General features: G+C 40.5%; 1 protein-coding gene across 3 annotated transcripts in view; it reads right to left on the reverse strand.

Annotated features, from left to right (window-relative positions):
* WT1 (Wilms tumor 1) overlaps positions 1-24,662 on the reverse strand; it is a 48,528-nt gene that overhangs the window by 17,033 nt on the left and 6,833 nt on the right. For 2 of the 3 annotated variants that reach the window (XM_006908006.2, XM_006908004.2), the window contains exons 3-5: positions 24,440-24,542; positions 15,336-15,413; positions 14,245-14,295 (exon numbers count right to left, since the gene is read on the reverse strand). In XM_006908006.2, coding sequence (XP_006908068.1) covers positions 14,245-14,295; positions 15,336-15,413; positions 24,440-24,542 — 232 coding nt within the window. The remainder of the gene's footprint in view (positions 1-14,244; positions 14,296-15,335; positions 15,414-24,439; positions 24,543-24,662) is intronic. The other variant, XM_015586367.1, reaches the window with a different exon arrangement.

The raw sequence follows: 24,662 nt of genomic DNA on the forward strand, positions 1-24,662 counted from the left end.
CAAAATCTAGAAGTTATCATCTACAGATGTTAGTGGTTTACCTCTAAATTTCACTGGCCCACTTGAAAGTAGGTTTAAGCATTGAAGTTATAGACAGAAAACCATATTCACTATGCATTCAATTCAAGTATACTAGTTTCCTTTGGCTGCTGCAACAAATTACCACAAATCTGGTTGCTTAAAACACCACAAAATTATTCTCTTACAATTCTGGAGACCGGAATTCCCAAACCAGCTCTCACCATGCTACAGCCTATTTTCTTCTGGAGACTAAGGGGAGAATCTCTTTCCTTGCTTTCTTCAATTCTTTGGTCCCTTCTTTGCATCATTCTGACCTCTTGCTTCCTTCGTCACATCTTCTACTACTCTTCTGTAATCAAATCTCCCTCTGCCTTCCTCTTATAAAAACATATTACATGTAGGGCCCACTTTGATAATCTAGGATAATCCTTCCATCTCAAGATCCTTAATTTACTCACACCTATAAAATCTGTTTTGCCACAGAAGGCAAGATTCACAGGTTCCAAGGATTAGGATCTAAATATCCTTAGGGGTCATTACTCAGCCCACCATGACAAAGGAACTGGATTTATTGTTTCTTACAGATACATCTGAAAGAACTAAATTAATCTGGATCCTTTCTCTCCAGATTAGTCCATGAGAACATGGGTTCCTTGCCTGAAGACACATGTTCCAGGCCCACTTATATCATTCATTTGCTCTGTGCTCATGGGTAAATCAGCTAGACCTCCTGTGACTAAGATTCGCCACCTGTGAAATGAAGCTAATAATTTATTCCATAGATTTGTTTGAAAATCAAACAAGTGAACTAGATGGATTGAGAAAATGGCATAGATGATAGAGGTTTTGTTCATCCCTCTTGCAACCAAATCAAAGTTGTGATGGAAACACAGAGCAAACAGCAAGTAAAGTCATATGGTATCTAGATGAACAGAAACACTACAACTAGAGAAAGAAATAAGAAATCAACCTGCAATGGTAGAATGTAAGAGGGGGCAAAGACAAGAGGTTGCCTGGTCCCCTGGGGCTGAGTGGGGCAGAGGCTATGGTAGCTGCAGATGTTCCTCTTAAAATGGCCACGTCCACAAGCGGACTTTTGCGGTGACAGACCTGCTTGCTCTGAGCACCAGCACTGGGTTGGCTGCTTGTGGGGCACCAGGGACTTACAGAAGGACACTGAGTTGTTGGAGCAAGGGCTAGAGGTGAGGCCTTCTCCTGGGCAAAAGTGCTGGTAGTATCTATTGTTCCTCTGTTGAGCCTTCCCCCAATCAGTGTGTGGATGTAGCACCACCTTAGCTGAAACATCATCAAACTGGATAACAGAGATCACTCTGCCCAGAGGATTCCCTGTAATTGCGCCTCCCCCAATTGTGGCCCCACCCAAGCCACATCCAGTTGTATCCTCGTTGAGTCCGGTGCTCCCTGCTGAGCCAACTCCAATACCCACACTGGTGGCAGCTGGCCTCAGTTTCTGATTTGGCCTCCTGAGGCAACTATAAGCACAGCATCTGTAAATTGCTTCCTGAATCTTAACAGATGGCCCCAGGGGACACAGGCTGGGGCTAAACTTGGCCTGTAGCTGAACCTCATTCAGGACTGTGCCACTGGATACCTAATACACAAAGTCATGCTAATAAGACCAAGAGACTTAGGAGCTTTACTTAGTACATAGAAACAGACACAGAAAGGCAGCCAAATGGGAAAACAATGAAGCAGAAACCATATGATAGAACAAAACAGAGATCCAGGAATAAAGGAGTCAAGCAATCTTACAGATGCAGAGTTCAAAACATTGGTTATAAAAATGCTAAATGAACTTAGGAGAAGTGTAGATGAATTCAGTGAGATCTTTAACAAAGGGATAAAAAAAAAACCATAAAGATGGAAATGGAAATTATAAAAGGGAACTAGTCAGAAATGAAGGACACATTATCTGAGATGAAGAGTATATTAGAGGGAATCAACAGAGTGGATAAAGAAGAGGACTGAACCACAGATATCGAGAATGGGGAAGCCAAGGACACTCAATCAGAACAGCAAGAAAAAATAAGCCAAGACTATAATAATAATTACATGGGACACAATTAAACGTAAAAATATCCATGGCATAGGGGTATCTGTAGAACAAGAAGTTGAAGAGCTATTTGAAGAAACAATGATGGAAAACTTCCCTAACCTGGTGAAGGAAATAGACTACAACCCCAGGAAGCTCAGAGAGTCCCAAAAAAGATGAACCCAAAGAGGCCCAGACTAAGACACATTATAATTAAGATGTCAAAGGTTAAATACAAAGAGAGAATCTTAAAAGCAACGAGAGAAAAGCAGTTAGTTACCTACAAGGGAGCACCCATAAGACTGGCAGCTGATTTCTCAAAAGAAACTATGAAGGACAGAAGAGCTTAGCACAAGATACTCAATGTGATGAAAACCCAGGATCTATAACCAAGGATACTTTATCCAGCAAAGTTATTATTTAGAGTCGAAGGACAGATAAAGAAGAGGATTGGGAGAACAGTGAAAAAGGGCAAAGGGATTAAGAAGTACGAATGGATAGATACAAAATAGACATGGAGATATAAACTGCAGCATGGGGAAAATAGTTAACAATGTTATAATAAATATGTAAGGTGGGGTGATCACTTTGTGAGTTATATAGATCTCTAATCACTATGTTATACAACTGAAACTAATATGTTATTGTATGCCAACTATAATTGAAAAAAAACTCATTGAATTGTATAATGTAAATACGAGCAACTACTTGTCTATTATATTTCAATAAAGCCAGAGGTAGGGTGGGGCGGGGATAGTAAGCTATATGGGGAAATTAATATTAAATATCACTCAGTAACCTTATCCCAACAAAATGTTCAAGTCTATGATTATATGCAATAGGTAACCAACAACCCCCAAAATTATTTCTGGTATGCTTCTTACAAGCCTAGAGACTGAGATCTAAAATATTTATACTTTTTGTCCTTAGCGCAACCCGAGGAGTCATTAGGAATATCATCTTCAACAAACGACTTAACTTCCCCTGGCCTCAGCTTCATATAAAATGAGCAAAACAGCCTCTCTCCCTCCTCCATCAGACTCTTATATGATCAAATGAGATAAGCAAAATAAAGCGTGATGCTCTGTACATGGTACGCTCTTAATAAATGTTAAATATTATTAGTATTACCCCCTATTTTACAGCAAAGAACACTGAGGTTTAAGAAGAGATCGAGTTATCTGCCCAAAGTCAGACAGATGGCGAGTGGCGGAGATGGGGTTTGAGTGCAGGCCAGCTCTTCTCTCTTCAAAACTAGCTGGACAATTCTGGCCGTGTAACCCATCCTGGGTTCAAGTTATCATTATGACACTTGAATGATTCCCAGCTCTTTTCTCCGGGGGTATGAATGAAATTAAGCCTGTGGAAGGTTTAAAAAATATAGTGGGAGTGGGTAGGATAAGACAGTGGGTCAGTGAGGAGAAGCAAATTGAAAATATTCACTCTTCAGTATACTTCATCTTCTATTCTCAGGTGCAATACATGTGTTATAAAGAAAGCACAAGGTACACGGATGGAGATGGTCTGCTTAAGTGCAATAGAGCAGTCAAAACAGCCTGGTTTTTATGAAAAAAAATTTTCACCTAACTGGAAAAATAAACACACTGTGTGACTTTATTTCTGGCAATGGGTGCGGACTGTACACTTTCTTAAACAGCTTTAAATGCATAAAAATGTATCCTGAGAAAGTTTGCTTTTCCTAGACAGCTTTAAAATACATAATCACTTGTCCTTAGAAAGTTTGCGAAAAGAGAAGAATGTCCCTCATATAACATAAATTATGAGCCCTCTTCATGCTACAAACTTGTACGCTGAGATCTGACCCAGAAAAAACTTAACGTTTGAAGAGTAGCTTCTTTAGAAATGATTAATTTTGATATTCCACAGGCACAAGAAGATTAATAAAAAGGAATTGAGGTTTTACAGATGAGGAAAACCAGAGCTAGCCTGAAATCCCTTATCAACAGAAGAGGTTAAAAACAAAAGAAAGAAGGGGGGAAGAATTTTTTTAAGGCAATTAGCATGTGATATGAATATTTAAAAAGGGAAAACCAGGGCCTGTGATTTCTCTCTTCGCCCCCTGTCATTGGCCAGGTAGGCATCCTCCTATCTCCACCTGTCTTCTCATCTCTGCAGAGTTAATCAGATTGAAGGTAAGCACCTGGAAAAACTTCAAACTCTTTTGTATCCAAAAAAAAAAGAAAAAAGAATTTCCCAACAACCCCTCTTCTCTCTTTATCCTTGATACTCAGACTTATATGAGACACTTAAATATCTGGTTCCTTTTGGTGTTAAAAATACTTTGATTCAAGCCTTGAGAAGTATAACCCCTTCCTAGTGTGCTGCTTTTAATGGAAATGAGCAATGGAACCATGTAAAGAAATTACGCTTCCTCACACAAGAAATGAGGCTGAACACACCATCACTTGTTTATTCTTGCCAAAAAAAAAGGAACTCCAAATCTAATCGAGCTTCTAGATCTAACTACCTGTTTTTAGGAAATAAAGAAGATGGAGGCCTAAAGTTAAATGACTAGAAGAGGAAGCAGTCAGCCCAAACCAGACTGTGGGATGTTCTATGGCCAACTGACCTACTATCTCCAACAAATCAAGAGATGTGAAAACAAGAGGGGTGAGGGGTGGAAAGGACAGCTACATATAAAAGAGACTCAAGAGAGGACAATGAACAAAATAAAACAAGGTCAACGAAACAAAAAGCCACTGCACAAATGTTCACCATGCACAAGGATGAGCCAGAGATAGTTGGACTTGAACTAATCAGCCCTAAAGGACTTAGGGCCAAAAGAACCAGGAACTTTTTCTAGGAAGCCTCAGTGGTCACACCAGAATTCTTAGGTTTAAAGATTTAGTGAATGAAAATATGATGTGCCTGTAGCCAGAGTAATTTCAAAACCTACTTTCATATCCATTTATAAGCTCCGACTTGGGGAAATGAATAGATATTGAATTATCTTTTTGTACATACTCAGAGTTGGTGGCAACCTAGCACAGCTACCTCTAGTTCAACATGAATGTTATTTTATTCTTTGCCTGAGTGTGATGAACTAAGGGCAATGTTGATATAAAATTCAAAATTCTGCACACATATTATCATCAATGCCATCTAGTCATTCTATTTTCTTTGTGTAATTTAATCTTTTATAGTGGTCTTTTATAATGGGAATATAACAAATCAGTGTTATATTAAAAACCAAAACATTATTCTGCTCCTGAGAATATAAGGGGAAAGGGCAAAAGATGAAGTCTCTCTCGCTAATCTAGCGCTGAAAGTAGAACTTAAAAATAACAACCAACTTAAATTTAATTGAGTTAAAACACACAAATAATGCCTATAATTTTAATTCATAGATATAAAATTTCCCCAGAAGTATGGTCTACAAAGAAGAATCATCTATTTTTTTACTTAAAAATTTACATTCCTCCTGCCCTCAGTTGTTTCATTTCAGTTCAGACCTCAAGAACACTATGCATTTTTTACTTTTAACAAAAACATTATATTTTGTTTCACTTTGAATTAAAAATTGCACGATGGCAATAATTCTAACTATTGTGCTTTTTAATGAACACTTTTACCATGAGCACTAGGAAGAAGGCTTCTCCCTTCCCCCTCCCCACTGCATCCTTCATTTATGTTCTATCCAGGTCTCACACATTCTTATGGCGTACATCTCATATATCCAGCTCCACATCACCCCACTTTCATTAACTCTGACTTTTTAAATTATTGAGTATCTCTTGTTTTGCCCATTTCACATCCATTACACTTTGGTCTGGTAACACAGCCCTCTTTTCCTTTTAGGGAACCACCCCTCTCTAAATCTACCTCAGGCTCCAGGGGTGAGTACATGCCGAGGGCCTGGCCAGTCAGATAACTGCATTCTCTAGCATGACCCAATCCAAGCCGATCAGAGCCTTCCCTGAGTCTTTTGCTGGAGATAAACCAACAGAGAGGCATTCTCCTTGTGATGCTGCACGTGCCAAAAACCAGAGCTATTGTTGCCACAACAGAGAAAGCTTGTGTGAGAAGGCAGCCAGCACAGAGGAGAACAGAGATATGAGACAATAAAAGTGTTCTAATGACAATGTCTGAGCCCCTGAATCCAGATCTGGGGTTTTAAAACATAGTACCATAAGCTACGAAATTCCCTCTTTGACCTATGCCAATTACAACTGGCGTTCTGCAACCTGCTATAGAAAAAGTCTTATTAATATATAATAACATGGTTACCTAAAGGTAATTAGCTTTATTTTTCAGCAAATATATTGAAACATGATACCTGTAAATGAGTCCCTTCAAAGTATTACCTTTTGGAAGATGCCCATTTGTTCCAACGATGTTATTATTACTAAAAACTTGTTTGCATTCCTCTCTTGAGAGTTTCTTTATAGTCATGGCTCACATGTCTTCACTTCCCATGCTGCCGAGTCATTGGCTGCTATTTTATAGGGGACACGGGCTGAGTGGTTAACAGCCTGACAACAATGCTTATATAAATCAGCCCTATGTACCATCAAGCTTTCCTCATCACTCAAAATGGTACACAAACCTCCTCCGACTGACCTTTTTCCTCTGGCTTCACACTCAGAGCAGAGCTAAGAAATATTTTAAATCCAGTTTCCCACAACAGTTTAGGGAGAACACAGTCCAAAAAATTCACGATGTCCCTATTACTTGGAAGAATATTTTTAGGCATGACTTTCCTTCGTACTTCAACACATATAGACATGGGAACTCATGTTCTCATAGACCATCTCATCAGACCATATAAGAAATATATGGATATCCCCTTACATGTTGTCTGATATTGAGGTGCTAGTTCATCAGAATCCCAATTTTACCTAACTCACTGAGTTCTATATCCTCAATGCGTTGCTTCATAGCAGAGGCCACCGCTAGCTCCACCCCAAGGATGGGTGTCCCAAGTCCACAAGATAGATGAACTCTGAATTTCACACAAGAAAGATGGAACAAGGCTTCCACCCAACTTGCTCTCACATTTTTGAATTGGAACAATTTACTCAACTGTACTCAATTACATAAAAATTGTCCTCCCTGAAACCCCAACATTAAGCAGAGTGCTCCTAGACTAAGATCTCTCCTGCTTCTCCAGTTGAAATGGAGGTTTGTAGGTGATTATGTGTGCATAACCATCTATTCAGCAGGCCCTACTCTCCAAACTGATGTCAGAAATACAACAAAGTAATTCAAGGTGAAAAAGCAAAAAAAAATCTGTAACATATCTAAAAGACTCATACTCACTTTCAAACACATTCTGAGGCTGGAGGCATTACTGTTAAAAATCTTGAAAGGAGGAAATTCTAGGGACATCTGACATAGAACAAAACTTGAAAAAATGTTGAGAAATACCATGTTCTTGAAAAGAGGATTAAATTTTTTTCAAAAGCTAATCTCCAAAATTAATTTTTAAACCTGATGCAGTTCATTCAAAATTCCAATTAATACTTAAAAAAATAAACTTGTTATTTTAGAATGGTTTTAGAATTACATAAAATTTTCTAAGATAATACAGATGGTTTCCATATACCCCACACCCAATTTCCTCTATTATTAACATCTCACATTACTATGGTGCCTTTGTCACAATTAACAAATCAATATTGATAATGACTTTGAAATGAACAAAATGAATGTAAAATTCATCTTAGAATGAAAAAGAGATAATAGCCAGAAATAGTCTGAAAAAGAAGTACAATGCTAGGAACTTTCATATCAGATTAAACAGATTATAAAATTATAGCCCCCCCCCAAAAAAAATCTGATACTTGACAGAAAGAGCCAGCCAGACTGATCAAAAGAAGATAATAGTCTAGAAATAGATCCAAGGAATTAGCATCCAAGGATTGATAAAGGTAATATTTGAAATCATTGAGGAAAAGATAGATTATTCAAAATAGTTTGGGGATCCTGGCTAGTCATCTAGAAACAAATCAAGGTGAAATACAGCTGTCAAATAAATTCAAGATTTAATTAATTATTTAAATGTAAAAAGCAAAACAAAAAATTATAGCAATAATAAATAAATTTTAAAAAGTATTAGGTTGGGAAAACTTTTTGTAGGCATGATATAAAAGCCAAAAACTTAAAACTATAAAACATAAACTCTACTCAGCCATTATTGCTCAAAAGCAGCCATAGAAAATAAACAATAAAAAAAAAAATCCTTTGGTTTTTTTCTGGTGTGACGAGAACATTTAAGATTTACTCTCTTAGCAACTTTCAGGTATATAATATAGTATTGTTAACTACAGTCACCATTCTGCATTAAATGAGGTGACACAGATATTAACTAACCCTATTGCGGTAACCATTTTACAATATATACCGTGTATCAAATAATCACATTGTGTACCTTAAACTTACACAATATGTCAATTATATCTTAATAAGGGTGAAAAAATACAGAACAAAAACCACATGAACTGATAATTTTTAATATATAAATAAAAATTTCTGACGGAAAAAAAACCATTCACAGGGTTAAAACACAAGCCAGAGAAAATATTTTCAGTAAATGACAACAAAAGGGTTACTATCCTTTTAAATAAAGAACTGTAAATCAATATTGTTACTAGTTGAACTATCCCAGTGCCTAGCGAACCAGCCCCTGCTTGCCCATGGAGCCTCTTCTCTCTCAAGGGCATTGTTCCAGCAATTCTATCCCCCTCCCATCATCAATTTTTTTTCTCTTCTTGATAATTCTCATCGGCAAACAAACATGCAGGTATGTCTATCTAAATATAAATAAAATAAAACAAAACAATAAAAAAACACCTTCTCCTGACCCCTCTATCCCCACTGAGCTAGAACCCCCCATTTCTTTGCTCTCCTTTGCAGCAAAACTCCATGAAAGCGTTGTCCAGTTTATCTCCTCCTATGATCTCTTATATCCAACTCTACGAGGCTTTTGCCCTTTCCAGAGGCAACTACAATTAGTGGTTCAGTAAATGTTTCCAGATTTTTATCTCTGCAGATAAAAATATACCCTAGTACGTTTTTAAAAGTTATCTCTGGAACAGATAACAGATAATTTTTTCTTTTCTCCTTCATAATGTTTTGGTACTGTCTGAATTAAAATAATAATAATAATAATAATTAATAATAATAATAATAAGCCTGTGTTACCTTTATAATCAAAAGGAAAAAGTTGTTTTCATTTTAGATGAAGTTACCGTCTTAGCTTTTAGAATACTACATCTGTGGCTCCGCCTTTGAAATGAAGAGTTATAAATAAAGCTAGAATAAATTCTTGTTCACTTTTAACAGGAAAAAAAAACTCTACTAAAATATACGGTGGCCCTATTTTACAGAAACATTTATTTGGATGACTTTGTGTCTATACCCATGTTTTTCTAGCTAGCAGTTATGGGTTTTTTCTTGGGTAGATAACAGGGAGAAGAATAAATGTCGAGTAGAAGATCTCAGAAGGGAGCAAGATGGGATCACAGACATAAGAGGTCCAAAGTACCCCTTTCGATCATGAAAGACATCCTCCATGCACCTGCTATACCCTCTCCTCCTCCAATACACACAGACACACACATACGCACACACAACCCTTAATCAACCCATGGGAACCCTCATAACCCCAGCTCATTTCTCTGCACCGAGTCTACCATGCTTCTCATTTCTAGCTTGGCCGCTTAATCACCATCTTCCCTTTCTATCTTTCCTGCTTAGCTCCTTTCTTCTCCTGATCTGAACAAACCTGTCATTTTCCCTCACCTTTATGAGAAGAAAATAATTCCTTGCTTTTAAATAAAATAGGAACATAGTGTGGAGATGGTAAGTCTGTAAAGTCCAAAATATTTTTTAAATGAAGTTTTTTTTAAAAGGTTGAGAATATTTTTAAAAGTCAACACTCTCATGAGGGTTGAAACACAAGATACTGCAATAGCCTATTGATAAGCATTTGCTGAATTAGATCTCAGCAGAAGCCAATCTTTTATTATTAAAAAAAAATGAGGGGAGAGGTACATAGGGGCACAGAGGGTCAAATATATGGTGACAGAAGGAAATTTAACTTTGGATGGTGAACACACAACACAGTATACATGTGACATGTTACTGAACTGTACACTTGAAATCCATATGATTTTATTAACCAATAAAATCCCAATAATTTTAATTTAAAAAAGAAAATGACACAAAAGTATGCATACACATAGAAAAAGGTCTAAAAGTGTATGCAACATAATAGTAGTTTCACTGGGATATTGGGGGGAGTGTTAATTTCCTCCCTTATGTATTTGTGTTTTCTAACTGTTCTTTAATTCATATATGTTACATACATAATTAAAAATTAAATACAGTAATTGAATATTTGTCCATAAGGAAACGGGTGGGAAAGGTGAACAATTAGGGAGGGGAAAATAGCATCCGGGAGGTGAGAAGTGAAAGCAAAAGAAGCAACTAAATTAGTTCACTCTGAGGACAGGGAACGCAGCTCTAAGTCAGAATCTCCACCTCCACCCTGCAAACCCAGGATTTCCATGTTCCGTTCTGCAGTATAGTTGGCTAACAGACCCAAGCCAAGTCCAATGCAAGGCAAAGAACTGCTTACAAGGCATCAATGTAACCATCTAAATGGAGAAACTAACAACTTTTTGCAGGGGGTGGAGGTGAAAGAGTACACTCTGGAATGCTGGTATTCACAGAGCTGTTTCTTTCCACCTTTGTTTTTGTGTCTCAAGCTCCAGAAGCCACTTAAAAGCAGGCTATGTGTTTTCAAGAAGTAAATCTCTTGGATAAGTACCTTATGTTCACGAGCTGGAGAGGGAAGGTGCTGGGCTGTGTATTGGAACTCCCAGCCAGAGAAGACAGCTATCTCTTTTGGCACAGGTTCTCAGGGATGAGACCATGTCTAGCGGGGATTTTCTCCAGATTCAACAGCCTTGGCCCTACCCAAACGCACAGCTTTGTTTGCACCATACATCACTCATCACGAGTCTTTCGTTTTTCCTTTCAAGCATCCACAGGTCAAATACTGTGTGTTCCCAACAGCCTGTGAACTTCTTGGACCAGCAAAGGGACATTCATTTTGCTCAGCACTCCTTTAACATTTCTATTGTATTCGATTTCCCACTCCCCCTACCCAGGTCCCCAGAGAATAACTTCTTCCTTGTTTTAATAACTTGGACCACAGTCAAGGTTGATGTGTTTCTCCATTTTGCAGGATATTTTCTTCAGGAGAGACAAAACAGAGGCTAACAGAATAGCCAAGGCTTGTGAGTAGCCTTAAAAATTCAGCAGTCATTAAGAACACAGAGAAAATGTCTTTAAAAGAAATAAAAAGCAGACAGTGCAAGTCACCACAAACAAACAGAATTATTCATAAAGGTGGATTAATGCTTAGAAAGGGTCTCTGGCGATTTTTTCTCTGTGACCCACTTTAAAAATCTAATTTCATTTGTTTGTGGGTAAGGTAAAGTGTCAGAGTTAAAAGAATGGTTTCACGAAGTACTTTCTTCTTGTCTGAAATTGAAATACAATATTGTTTGAGGTCGTAAAAGTAATTCTGATCCCAATGGTCATACAGAGATTAAAAAATGAGGAAAGAGAGAAGGAGACAAGAGAGAATCAGTGGCAAGTGTCCTCTGCTCTCCATCATGTTTTCATCTCACCTTGCCTGTGCTCTCCCTAACACCCCATCGTCGCCCAGTAGAATACCACAGCTCCCCGACATCTAATGAAATGTCTTCGTGGACTTGTTAGGACATGAGGAAACAAGCCTATGCTTTTTATAAAAGTAACATTTTCAAGGAAGGAAGACATGAACAAATACTTAGTGGGGTTAGTCTGAAGTACATAATCGTTTAATAAAAAATTGATAATGCCTCATTTTTATGAGTGATATGGAAATTATATCTTTCTTCCCCAAAACATGAGTCAAACCTCCAGCTTTCCTGTTATATATCTATGTTGTCACCATGATTTTTCTTACCAATGATTTCAAATAGTGTCAAGATACTAGTTATGGATTAAAGCAAAAGACAGTTATTTCTTTCTATCTTTCTTTATGAAATATCTTTTCTCAGGTTATTTCTCATATTAACAGTGTTTTCATACCTAGCTAAAAGAAAGTAAATTCAGTATCATAAAGAATAATGACACCTATCCAGATTATGTCCCCCTTGGGGAAAAGCCAAACTTTCTACTGGAATAACAGATTCACCTGAATCCAGTTCTTGGCTGTTCATGGGCATGGAGGAAAGAGTTAATTAATTATTCTTTTGAAGAGCTAAAAGAGAGGCAGACTTGTAGGTCATGACACATCAGCGAGTTTTAAAATCAATTTACACATCACCACCAGCATTTTTAAAATGGTATGGAATGAAGCAGAAAACATCAGCATGCACAGTATGGAACAAGTACTGTTTTGTGAAAATTTGTGGGGTGTGTGTGTGTGTGTGTGTGTGTGTGTGTAATGGATCTCAGTGTAAAAGGTATTTCTACTATGGTCACTGTCCAAAAAGTTTAAGAAATTCTAATCTAGGGCCAGATCCTGGAGTCAGACAGAAGTGGGCTCCAAAGTGGCTCTGCCAGTTACTCGCTATGTGAACTTGGTTAGGTGGCTTAATCTCTCCAGCCTCCTCATCTGAAAGCTGAGATCAAGAGGAAACGTGTAAAGTCCCTCATACAGAGCCCATTAATATTAACATCCATTCTTAGATAAACGTTCAGTTTGCAAATGGAAGCAGACATTAGCCGACTTATAATATCACCCGCAGTGTGAGCGATGTTAGTGAATTAGACAATTGCACACTTTTTTGCTCTCTGAAGAGTTGTTCTTCTGTAGGACTATCTACTGGGGCCGTTTGACCCTTTCTGTACAGCTCTCTGAATGAAGTTATTAGTATTTAAGAAATACATTTTGATTTCGGAAATCCTTTTCCAAAATGTAAGCACCAAAACAATGCAAACTCTTCTAGATTTTTTTTCTTGCACAGAATTGAAAAAAAAAATGATCGACACTTTGTGATTTATCCTTAAAATATAGCTTCTGACTCTCCAGCAAGTGACTAATAGACCTTAAAAGTTATCAAAATTCTTTCAACTATAAAAACATTCTGAGTTAAACACATGCCAAGATTTCTGATCTGTAATTTTTGTAATTAAGCAGAAAACAAGCCCTGGAATCCAACATGAAGAAATTTTAAAAACTAAAACATATTCACTTCACAATCATATTCTTTCTATTGGCAGTTAGTTTGGGGACCGTTACTGAATTCTGAGTAGACGAGAGAGAAGAAAAAGGAAGAGAATCGGAAAGAAAGAATGAAACCAAGAAGCCAAGAAATACAAGTTGAGAGTAGGTAGAAAGACAGAATGCTGAAATCGTCGACATCCCCTTGGATGCAAGTGGGGAGAGAAAAAATTCAAATCAACAGAAAGCTTCTTATTTGAGGGTTTAGAGAGAAGAAATGGCGATTTGGGTAAAATAGAAAAATTGGGGGATGGAGATAGAGAGAAGGATCTAACAGTTTGTCTTAAAAGATGAAAAGCAACTCTGCTGATTACTGAAGGATGATCCAAACAACAGGACTGAGCCAACAAAAGAAAGAAGGATGAGAAGAGCAAAGGCTGGTTCCGGCGTTCAAGAAGAGAAAATGAAATCAAAAGAAGTAGTTACAGAAATGTCCCAGGATGCAGGCTACAGAACCGGGGAAGGCGCAGATGTTTGGGAACTAAAAAAAAAAATCTTTGCAGAAAATCTGACTATAGATTTGGGGTAAAAATTAATTTCTCCCTTAGAGATTTAAAGGTATACAAAGAAAAATGTAAGTATGACTGAAAGATCTGGCTGATCTAACAGGAACATGTGTAATGCCACAAAGTTAGTATTTTGTGAAACATTCACGAGGAAATGAGCAGGGTTCCTACTGCGTCACTCTAATAATTGCTTTCCAGGAGTATGTTGATAGGAAGTGTCACCACCTCCATTTTTGCCCACAGTTATGTCTATGATAAATAATAAAAGGCAGAAAGAGGGAGAAGAGAGATTTTCCTCATCCCAGTGCACCAAAGGCTACCCTAATTACCCGTTGTCAGTCCTAACTCCTGCATGGCCCCCAGGCACCACCACCAAGGCCTACGTCATTTGCTTTGCCATCATCGCATTGTCCACTCACTTGCTCTGCCCTTCTGTCCATTTCACTGAGCTGGAGCTCCCAGCAGCAACTCTAGAAGAAAAGAAGAGGTGGGGAATGGGGAATGGAGCATGCATGGCTCTAGCAAGCCCCCAGATCCCAGAATCCAATGAGAAGCCACTAAATACACAGAGATGTGAAGCTAGCTGGCTAATAAAGAGTTCTGAACTAAGGCCCCAATCCCACTGGAGCTGATGGTGGAGTGGAAGGCCCCACAGGGAGGCGGGAGAGAGTATGGGTTTTGGAATCAGATCTGGGCTTGGAGTCCCAGTTCTACCATTTCATACAATGTGAACTTGAGGAGTTACTTAACTCTCTGAGTTCGATTGACTTCTTTGGAAAACAGGGTAACAGTACCTAGGCTTCATAATATTAGGCAGATTAGACAAGGTGACCTAAAACATCACGTGATCTGTTGTAGGTGCTTCATGAGCGTCATATCTGACTTCCTTTCAACTCAGACTTGCTAGAAAACTGAAAGCAAGTTCTTTTACTGTTGAAAACAAGTCCCGCTTGCTTTCTTTTTTTCATTTTCAAGTCCTAAGAACTGTCCCTACCAATGCTTGATAGCTGTGTTCTCCCTGATGTGGCTCTGTAGTAAGTGTAAAGAAAACCTGTTGGCACAACCAGGTATGAGCACATCTGACTTTGGATGTCTGATCATTCTCCCTCAAATACAAATTTGGATCCTGAACTTTGTAAACCGAAAGCATTTCTCGATGAGATACAGTAATGGTTAACATCTGTGATATCACTAATAAAACAAACATTAAACAAGGGTGAATGAACATGACTTTGAAGAACTCTAAAAAATTCAGTAAGGGCCATATTAAGTTTTTCCGATATTCTCAACCACCTTGTTCTAGGCAAAAGCATCCTCTATTTATATTCCTGAAAACTTAATACTGAACACAACCCACCAATTGGGGGTGGGAGGAAAGCATCTCGATTCTACAACAAGCCATGTTTATTCTGCTAGAACTATACTCTCTTCATAAGTTATAAGCACTTTTAAAATGGTTCAAACAGGTGTGAGTTACTGTCCAAAGGCAACGGAATAGAGAAGACCTTACCCCTTCAATGTGGCTCCTAAGTTCATCTGATTCCAGGTCATGCATTCAAGTTGGGAAGTCATCTGGTACAAGTTGTCACTGTTAGAAAAACACCCAGTTAGAAATGCATAACTGCGAAAAAAAATGTGCAATTGTTTCTTCAAAAAGCAGTGGAGTTTTAAATTTTCTTTACAGCAAAAGCCTCCATGGTTTCCAGAATGACAGAATACATGAATCTGAAATAATCTTCATTTCATCAAACTGATTTCTGCACAGTTATTCACTTCACACACAGAAGAAAAAATGTGAGAGTAATTTGGAAGCCTTTAAAAAACCTTAGTATAGCAAACATTAAAGTTTCTAAAGAGGTATTAAACCTTTGAAGGGAAGAGGCTAAAGGGAGTGAAACTTTGGAAGGCAACACAGGCTGGATAACTCAACATTAAAGTTAAAAGCCTGGAGCTGAAAGTAAAAAGACAGCAGATTAATTATTCGTGAAAAGGCCATTAAGTTGTTTTAATCAAAAGGATAAGTATCATGTGGATTATGTGGGCCCGAAAAGTCAAAGAGTGACGGGTGATAGACGGTCTAATACGCAAGGATGTGACAAACGAAAAAAAAAAGAGAGAGAGAGAGAGAGAGGATGAAAAACTCTATGTAACACTAAAGGAATCATTCTCCATAAATTTTATAATTCTGGCATAAGTCAAATGGAGCTTTTTTGAAAAAAAGCCCTCAGCCCAGTTCTGAGGGAAAACAATGGCTGATCATTTATATTAAGACCTCAAAGGAGAAATGCACTATTATGTAAACCAACCAAAATTGTTCCCCCTCCCCGTCCTTTTTTTGCATGCACAAGTCTTATAAACATCTTTATTACATGTGTCTTCATTTTTATTTACTAATTATCTCATTCCTAGAAAACTAACACGTAAATGAATCACCAGGCATCTCCTAAATTACCAAGCTCTATTAAGAATAAATTTAGTCCTGAAGTAAAATGGTTAATTATGAAATCTGAAACCCAAGAGATTAATGGTTTGTCTGGGAACCCTTGGTCTAAACACATTACAGAAGAACATTTTCACTCCACCTTCATGACAGAAGTGAAAAAAGGTAAGAAGCTTTTAATATCTAATGTGTGATATCAGATTGCAAATTCTGGACAATCTCCATCTTGTCATGGCATTCCTTTGGGTTGCTTCATCCACTGGGCAGAGGCAACACCAGAGTTTAATTAAGAGAAGGTTTTATCAAGCCAACCAAACTGGGAAATTACAGCAACAAGGAATAAATGAATACCGTGCTCTCTCTCGGCAAAGCTTGATAAATCATGGTAGAGTCCATCTGCCTCTCATATAATCACTGAAAATTATTTGGAACTCTTTAGTGGCGGGTACACAGGATAAGGAGGAAATCAGATGCCAGAAGGGAATTTTACATGTGAAATGTGAAGTGACTTCAATCTCAAAGTATGTGTAGTTTCATTAGTCAGTGTATATCTGGACCCCATCATTCATCCCCATGTCTGACTGACTATTATGCTACTACAATATCCTACATATCAATGAAAAAAAAAATGATTAGTTTCTCCTGCAGCTTCCCCATTTACAGCAGCGGCTGGTGCTGGTCTGTGCCACTATGTTTCTCAATTCCATGAATTCTTGCTGTAAGGCCAGTGTAATTAATTCCTGAAGGACCCCAATTTTTATTAGACGTGCCAGCCTGCTGCATTTAACACAGGAGAGTTTCTTGAACTTTCTTTGAGCTGACGGTTCATTAATAAGTGGCCTCCTCCACAATCTCTACTGGTTTTTGTTCTCCTGCACTTTTCATCAAGCAATCCATTTATTAATCTTGCCATTAATCTCATCCAACAGGCATTGTATTCCCCAGGCAGCTCTATGTTTTTGTCACTAATTTTTTAAAAACTGTTCACCAGCTAAAATCACTCAGCCCCACTTGACAATTTTCCTAGGCCCTATTGGGATGTGGGGTCTTTCTGAAATTATTTCATCCATGCCTAAGACTAGGAAAGTCCTAATTTTCAAGAGGGATGAGAAACAAGATGAGTGACAGAAATTTACACATATGAGTTAGTAAGTCTCAAAGACCTGACTTTATGATTTAGAAATTTTCTCATAGATTTAAAGAATAGTCCAATAGATTCCTAAGGATCTCTATAAGGAAGTACCCCAAAGAGAAGACACTTTTAGAGATATTTTCTTGCCCCCTGCCAAAAGCACACTTTCTCTAATACAAGGTCTATGTCTTACATACGTGCATCTTCCTAGTAGGTGCTTAATAAATACTCTATACTGTACTGTCTGATGTAGTAGCCACTAGTCACATAGAGCTATTGAGCACTTGAAATATAGCTAATGCCACATGTTGAAATAAGGTTTTGACTATATTCAGCTAAATAGAATGTTTCAAAATCGACTTCATTGTTTCTTTTTTTATGTGGCTACTAGCAAATTTCAAATTATATATATGCCTTGCGTTATGTTTCTATTGGACAGTGCTACTCTCTAAGCTTTAGGACCTTGAGCAAATTAATTCAGCTCTCCACACCTCAGTTTTCTCATCTGTCAAATGGGAATATTAATCTCAATCAGTCTAACATTACAGGGATGTCATAAAGCTTTAATGATGACTCTCTGAGGACTATACAGATAAAATCTTTAAATTTTTTTCTAATTTATCAAATTCTGCACAGTACTTTCACACACCTCCAATATTTTTTACAACTCTGTAAGGCAGGGATAATTATGATCCCCATTTATCAGAGGAGAACCTGGGCTCAGAGAGATGCCTTGTGCTGGCTTCTCTGATGTCCCCACAATCATCCCGCCCTGCCCCTTTGAAGGTTTTAGGCATCACTGGCCTCTGAGCCTCACCCTCTCACTACCATTTAAATAATAGTAACAATAACATTATGACACAGACAAGAGTCTGGAGGGGAAAGAGAACATACTCAAGGCACATCATAACCTACTGTCTCCAGAAAGTTACAAGATGCAAGATGCCCAACACATTCTCTTCAGCTAACTAAAGAGAGCATGCCAAGATCCAGTACGAACCCCACTTCTTGATTTTAGTAGTCCTGATAGACCAGCTTGTAAATCCTTAGAAGGGGAGAGAAGATGGAAAGGGCTGATGGGGGAGAAGGACCTTCAGAACATCCCCAAGCTACTAATAGGTTTCCTGGGGCTTCAGGAACAGAGCACAATTTTAACCACATCCTGCCTTCTGTTGGCTGGGGCTCCTCGGTGGCTCAGTCAATCAGCTTGGCTGGCACAACCTTTCAACTGGAAGTTAATGACAGCAACGACAGTAACTGCTGCTGGGGAAAAGACAAAATGTGACCTCGAGCTAAAAATACTGGGCCCGAGCATGCTCAGGCTCTGATCTCTTTGGGCAATCGGTCAACACCCAGCTCTCATCATGAAAGCCCACGGAAATAGGCAGCACCAGTCAAAGAATATATGGCCTCTGACAAATAAAGCATCCAATTATTAAATAACCACTGTAGGTGTCAACCATCTCATTCCCAGAGGAGATCAGATAAGCAGGTGGTTTGGCTCAGAGCGACCACAGTGGTCACGTAGGCATTTCAGCTTCCCGTCTAACTCTGTCTGTTCGGAAGCGAACTCTGAAATTGCAGGTTGCCAAAATATATTCTGAAAGTCACAGTGTCCTTTAAATTTTTTAAGTAGGTCTTTAAAAAGAAAAAGTCACTTGTTTCCTATATCAGAAATCTTTGAAGTTGGGGGCGAGAGAGAGAGGAAAGAAACTTCCATAACTGGGATTAATGCAAGTTGGAGTAAAATAAAAGGAAGTTAGTCGTAGCAAAAAGGGGAACTTAAAAGGAAGTCAGTAGTAGATCATATAGAGTTTGTTTTGGCCTGGACTGCAGTATTACTGAGTTCTCGACCTCCGCACAGAAAGAAAGGAAGAAGAAAGCTCTCGGCTATTATCTGGACTAGAACTCCTCCACTCTCCAAATGCATGTGTAATTCAAGTACATTTTCATCTTTAAGTGTGTTTACTATATTCAGCAGAACAAGGTAGAAGGTTCATGTCATCACTGGAATGAAACCATCGAACCTGGTTGAGACTGGAGTTACCCCTGCCAGATAGTTGCCTGCTGGCAAAGTAACATCTTGGTGGAAGAAAAGAGTTTCCCCATGGGATGATTTAAAAACAGCAACAACAACAAAAAAAAGCCAACAAGGAAAAGGTGGAAATAAGTGGCAACCGTGATCAGAATTCATGATGTGTCCAGCATTAGCTGTAATAGCTCTGCCCCGTGGCAAGAGAGGCCTCTGTGGGTTTACCTCTACCTGATAACTGAGGCTCACGTACAGAGGCTGCAGCCAGACTTCCGTGCAGCCCTTTTCCTGCCTTCTTCCCTCCAAGGCGCCGTGGAGGCTGCCTGTTGAGAAATTTCTGCCCAGCAGGCCATGGTGAATAATTCTTTTACAGTCAGTCTCTTGGTATTGTAATTTCTCTCAAGCTCACCAATTAACCAAAGAAAAACCCACTGGGGATTCAACTTCTATTAATAAACACTTGCTCAGCACAAAAGTTGCAGGAATATTTGAAACTAGATTTTCCCCCTCCCTGGAGACAAGTCCAAAGCAAGCCTTTGGCTTTGATTATACCGCCCACCACCCTGGAAACCATTCCAGACCTTTCGTCTTTGAGCCTACCTATGCGGGAAACATAAACCAGTATTGTCTTACGTGAAATTTGCACACAGTATGAAGTGTACTTAGATACACAAGTGAAGAGAGGCATCATTCATTATGATTTTACTTCCTTGGGCACAAGCTGTCTTCTGATGTGTGTCAATGTCACCGGCGAACTCAAAGGGTGGATTGCGAACTTCCCACTGATCTGGATCCCCCAGAAACTCTATGGCCGCAAAGGAAGTTTCTCTCACATGAAAGACAGTCTACAGGTAACAGGCTCCATTGTCAATTTCACCATTTGTGAACCGTCAACATTCAATTAAAAATATTCCAATCAGCAATTATTGCTTCCCGAATTGCTAAGAGGCAAAATGGAAACATTCTCCTTTATGTTGGTAGTTCAATTGCTAAAGAAGGATATGCAAACCATATAAAAGAATAAAAAGAAAGGGAAACAACAAGAATAACTAGAATGTCTAAAAATAATAATGTACATGGGAATGTTTTTCAAACACGGCACACAGAATTTCTTTTCAAAGTACCTGTGAGAGTCAAGCTGTGCGATGGGCACAGCCAAGGACTGAGGGCTCCAAGAAGGTCAACAATCAGAGGCGGCCAGTAATCAGAGGAGGCGGGGGCTTGTGGAAAGGACTGAAGGAAAGTGAGCAGGGAAGGCCCACCTAGCTGCCTGTTCTAGGTGGAAATGGGGGTGGGGAGATTATGCTTAGTGAGGGTGGACTTCACTACTTTCTCCCCTGAGGAGAACATGGGGTCCAAGTTTCTCTGGGGCATCTATCACATCTGAGTCAGCAAAAACCATAGTGGCCCTGGAAGCAGTCATTCCTCCCCTCTGGATGGACAAAGAGAAAGGTCTTTGCCCTGGGTTTCTTTAGGTGCCTCGACTGAACTTCACCCCAATAGCTCACCCCCAGTGGCAAAGGCAAAGCTAGAGGAGTCTGCAGTTGGAAAAGACAAAGCTGCTTTGTGAGTTAGGACTTCAGGAGAAAGCTCAAGTTGGCTCTAACAGTACTCACCAGGAGAAATACTGCCCCCATTCACTAAGCGCTTATATTGAAAGCTATGGATAAAACTGATGAATAATGGGTTTATTTCACAATTGTAGGAAATAAACCTAGGGTAGATGCCACATTTGGAAAGAGAATGGCACTCATGCATCAAGAGAAGCAGCAGGGCGGGTGCAGTGAGTAGGAAGATGGATTCCAGAGCCTCACTACCTGACTCTGAACTCCAGCTCTGTCCCTTCCTGTGTCACACCAGGCAAAGTCACCTCCCAGGGCCTCAGTTTCCTCCTCTGTGAAGTGGAGGATAGGTGATAACCTATTGCCAACCTCAAAGAATTGTTATGTGGCTTAAATAAGTCTATACTTATAAAGTGCTTAGAATGGTGCCTGGTCGCAGTAAGACTTTATAAGCATTTGCTCTTATTATTTATTAGCAAAAAAATGCTGGCATGGACCATACAAAGGAAATATTCCAGGTGGGGGAATCCCTCAGCAATTCAGAGCACAGATGGGCTTTGAGGTCACAGAGACTAAGGATCAAATCCTGCTTCTGATTCTCACTCTCTGTGTGACCTTGGGCAAGTTACTTTGAGTCTCTAAATCTATGTCCTCTTTGGCTGAATAGAAATTAGAGTGCCTACCTCATAGACAATCAGAAGAATTAAATGAGTGCACTGAGTGATGCACTTAGCACGGTGCCTGGGAGCACATGGTCAGCATGCAATAATTCCTGGTTATTAAGTTATAGAGGCTTATGCTTTCACCCAGCTATGATCACTGGATTCCGTTAGGGCTGAAATCTAGTTTCACAAGCCTTAGCGACCTTTAGACAAAACTCTACCCACGTTCAATATTTGGGGGGCAGGAGGGAGGGGGAAACCATCTCCTATCACTTCCAGAAGCATTTAGATACACTTTCAAACTTTTTTAGGAGTAGGAAAGAAGGAAATGACATAACTGCTGTAATGTTAATGCACAGAACCAATTTTAAAATATCCCTACACCTGTCCACTCAGCATTACTGCAGAGGAAATACCTGACCTTTGAAAAGTGATTACAAATGTTGTGACTTTAGGGTGGGTGGAGCTTCAAAGACAGTACAAACTTCAAGGGAGCACACTTTCTTCCTACCGGGGTCACAAATTCTTTTTTAGATGTTACTCCTTAGGAAATTTTCCATAACAGGAGAAAATGGTATTTTTATGATATTCATATAAAAATGAGGAGGGAGTTCTAATTATGTAGAAAGTAAAAAGGGATAAGCACGTATTTCCAAAAGAGGAACCTGACAAAATATCTTTATACAGTGACCAATTAGATGAGCCTGAGAAAATAGCTCTATACAGTGACCACTTAAATGTGAAAATTTTATGTATACAATGCAATATGAGTGTCACAGCCCTAAGTCAAAATCCACCACAGGGACTCAATTTGGAGAACTGCTATTAAAAGTGGTCATATCACCTTATCCCTGACTCCTTTCTAAGCAGCTCAGTCCCTCTGATGGACTCTATGCTTAGGAGAAGGGAGAGTAGGAAATGTGTGTAGCTGTGTGTCACTACTGAACCAGGCTCCAGTGGCCTCTCGGTTCCCAACCGGCAAGAGGGATCCTGCTCATCGAAACAGCACTCACTTGGGCATCAAGGTCTTCCTCTCAACCTAGGTTGAGGCACTAAACAAGGGCCAAGGAGGGAGGAGTGGGCCAAGGTCATCCCATGGGGAACCATTTCAACTGTACCCCCAGTTTCTACTAAAGTAACAGCAATGCCACTTTGGCAATGGACAGGAACAGCTCCTCAGGAAGGATGGCAATGGCCTCTCCACCCAGTTTTGCTAGGGGAAGAGAATCACAACAGAAAATGGTTGGGGATTCTGGATTCATTCCAGTGACCTGGCCAAGGGGAGACACAGAGATGGCCGGCTTGGGGCAGAGCACTGGGCCCGCCGTGTCAGAGAACAGGACTAGGCCGGAGCTAGTGAGAGAGAAAGGGAGGGTGATGAGATGTGACCATTCTACCTCTAACTCTGCAACCTGCGTGTATTTCTTTGCCCCCTCTCGAAAGAAAGAAGGAACAAAAGAAAGAAAAGGCAAAGAAAGGGGGGGTGGGGTGGGGGAGTGACCTCGAATCTAAGACCTGATTAGATATGCCGTATTTTCCGATGAATAGGAAAGGTTTCCAAAGTCAGGGCGCCTCAGATGCAGTAGAAGGGGCTCGGCCCTGGACCTCCACAGGACAGGAGAATCAGACCAGTCCCAAGCTCAATTTCATAAGCACGTCTGGACTTTGGGATGCGCCACCGTGAGCTCGAGAGTGAAGACTCCTTCCCCTCCTCCACCTGTGGGGCTGGAGGCTCCCCAGGCGTGGCCATTACCCCCACCCAATCTCCCAGGGCTGGAGCTTTTCCTTCCTTCATTACCTCACTACCTCCTTCCCTTGACGTCAACCCCGGCTCCTGAAGCGGAGGGGAGGGAGGATGGAGATGAGTTTGGGGGCAGTCAGTATCAGGCTCCCTTAAGCATCGGGGTGGGGGTAGGGGTGGGATATGAGGTAATGCGCGCCCAATCCCCGGCCTCTAAAGCCGCGAGCAGCCACTTCCCTACCCCCGCCGCACCTCTCTGCCTGGCGCGGGCGGGCGTGTGCACCAGTTACTAGGCAACCCTATCAGAGACGCGGGATGCCGGCCAAGTTCACCCAAAGTTGAAGAATAAATTTGGGGGAGAGTAGGTGGAAGGTGGAGTGAGAGCCGAGAGAAGGCACAGAGGTCAGGAAAAAACCTTCTAAGAAAAAGAAGCTGTCTTCCGCCTCCTGGGAACAGGAAAAAGGGCGAGCTCAGGACACTTCTGTGACCCACTACAGTCCCGCACACAGTCCGGGGTCCCGCTGTAGGCACGTAGTTCCGCGCTGCGAACGACTCCTACAAAGCGCTGCCGTACCATGGGCTTGGAGGACAGAGGTGGGGAGAAGCCCGTTGCCCGAGGGTACGCACTCTCGAAGTAGTCCCAGAGAAGTCTGGCAGGGTGACAAGTAGGCGAGGAGGGGTTTGAAGGGTGAGAGAACAGCGTGGGAGTGTTTAATCTTTGGTCCTGAGGATGCTGAAGTTGCCCCCGCCCCTCCCTCCCAACAAAGAGCCCTTTAAAAAATCACTTCTCAAAGCGCTGCTTTCTTCTTCAGCTCTAAATAGTAATAACTCTCGTTTATATTCAGAATAAGAACACGGAGACGAAGAAATCTACTTCTTTCAAATTAGAGCCTCGAGATCAGCTTCAATTTGCTCTAAGTAACCGAGTGGGCTAAAGGCATCCTTTGCCTCCCCAACCCTGCACGCCCCGAGTCCAGGCTGCCCCGCGTCGGACGTTCGCACGCCCGCCGATGCGCGGCCCCTGCAGGGTCAAGCGTCTTCCTACCTGCTGTAGGGCGTCCTCAGCAGCAGGGCCTGGCTGCCCGTGCAGCTGTCGGTGGGGGTGTGGCAGCCGTAGACTGGGGGCGGCACGGAGTACTGCTGCTCGCCTGCAGGGAGCCGGGGAGAGAGCGGAGTGAGCGCGCCTCAAGGGCTGGGGGTGGGGGTCACAGAGCATCCTGAGCTGGGCTCGGAGGCTAAGCTGGGGACGATGGGGCCTGGATGCTGGG

The sequence above is a fragment of the Pteropus alecto genome, unplaced genomic scaffold (genome assembly GCF_000325575.1).
Source record: "Pteropus alecto unplaced genomic scaffold, ASM32557v1 scaffold71, whole genome shotgun sequence".
NCBI classification, from domain to species: domain Eukaryota; kingdom Metazoa; phylum Chordata; class Mammalia; order Chiroptera; family Pteropodidae; genus Pteropus; species Pteropus alecto.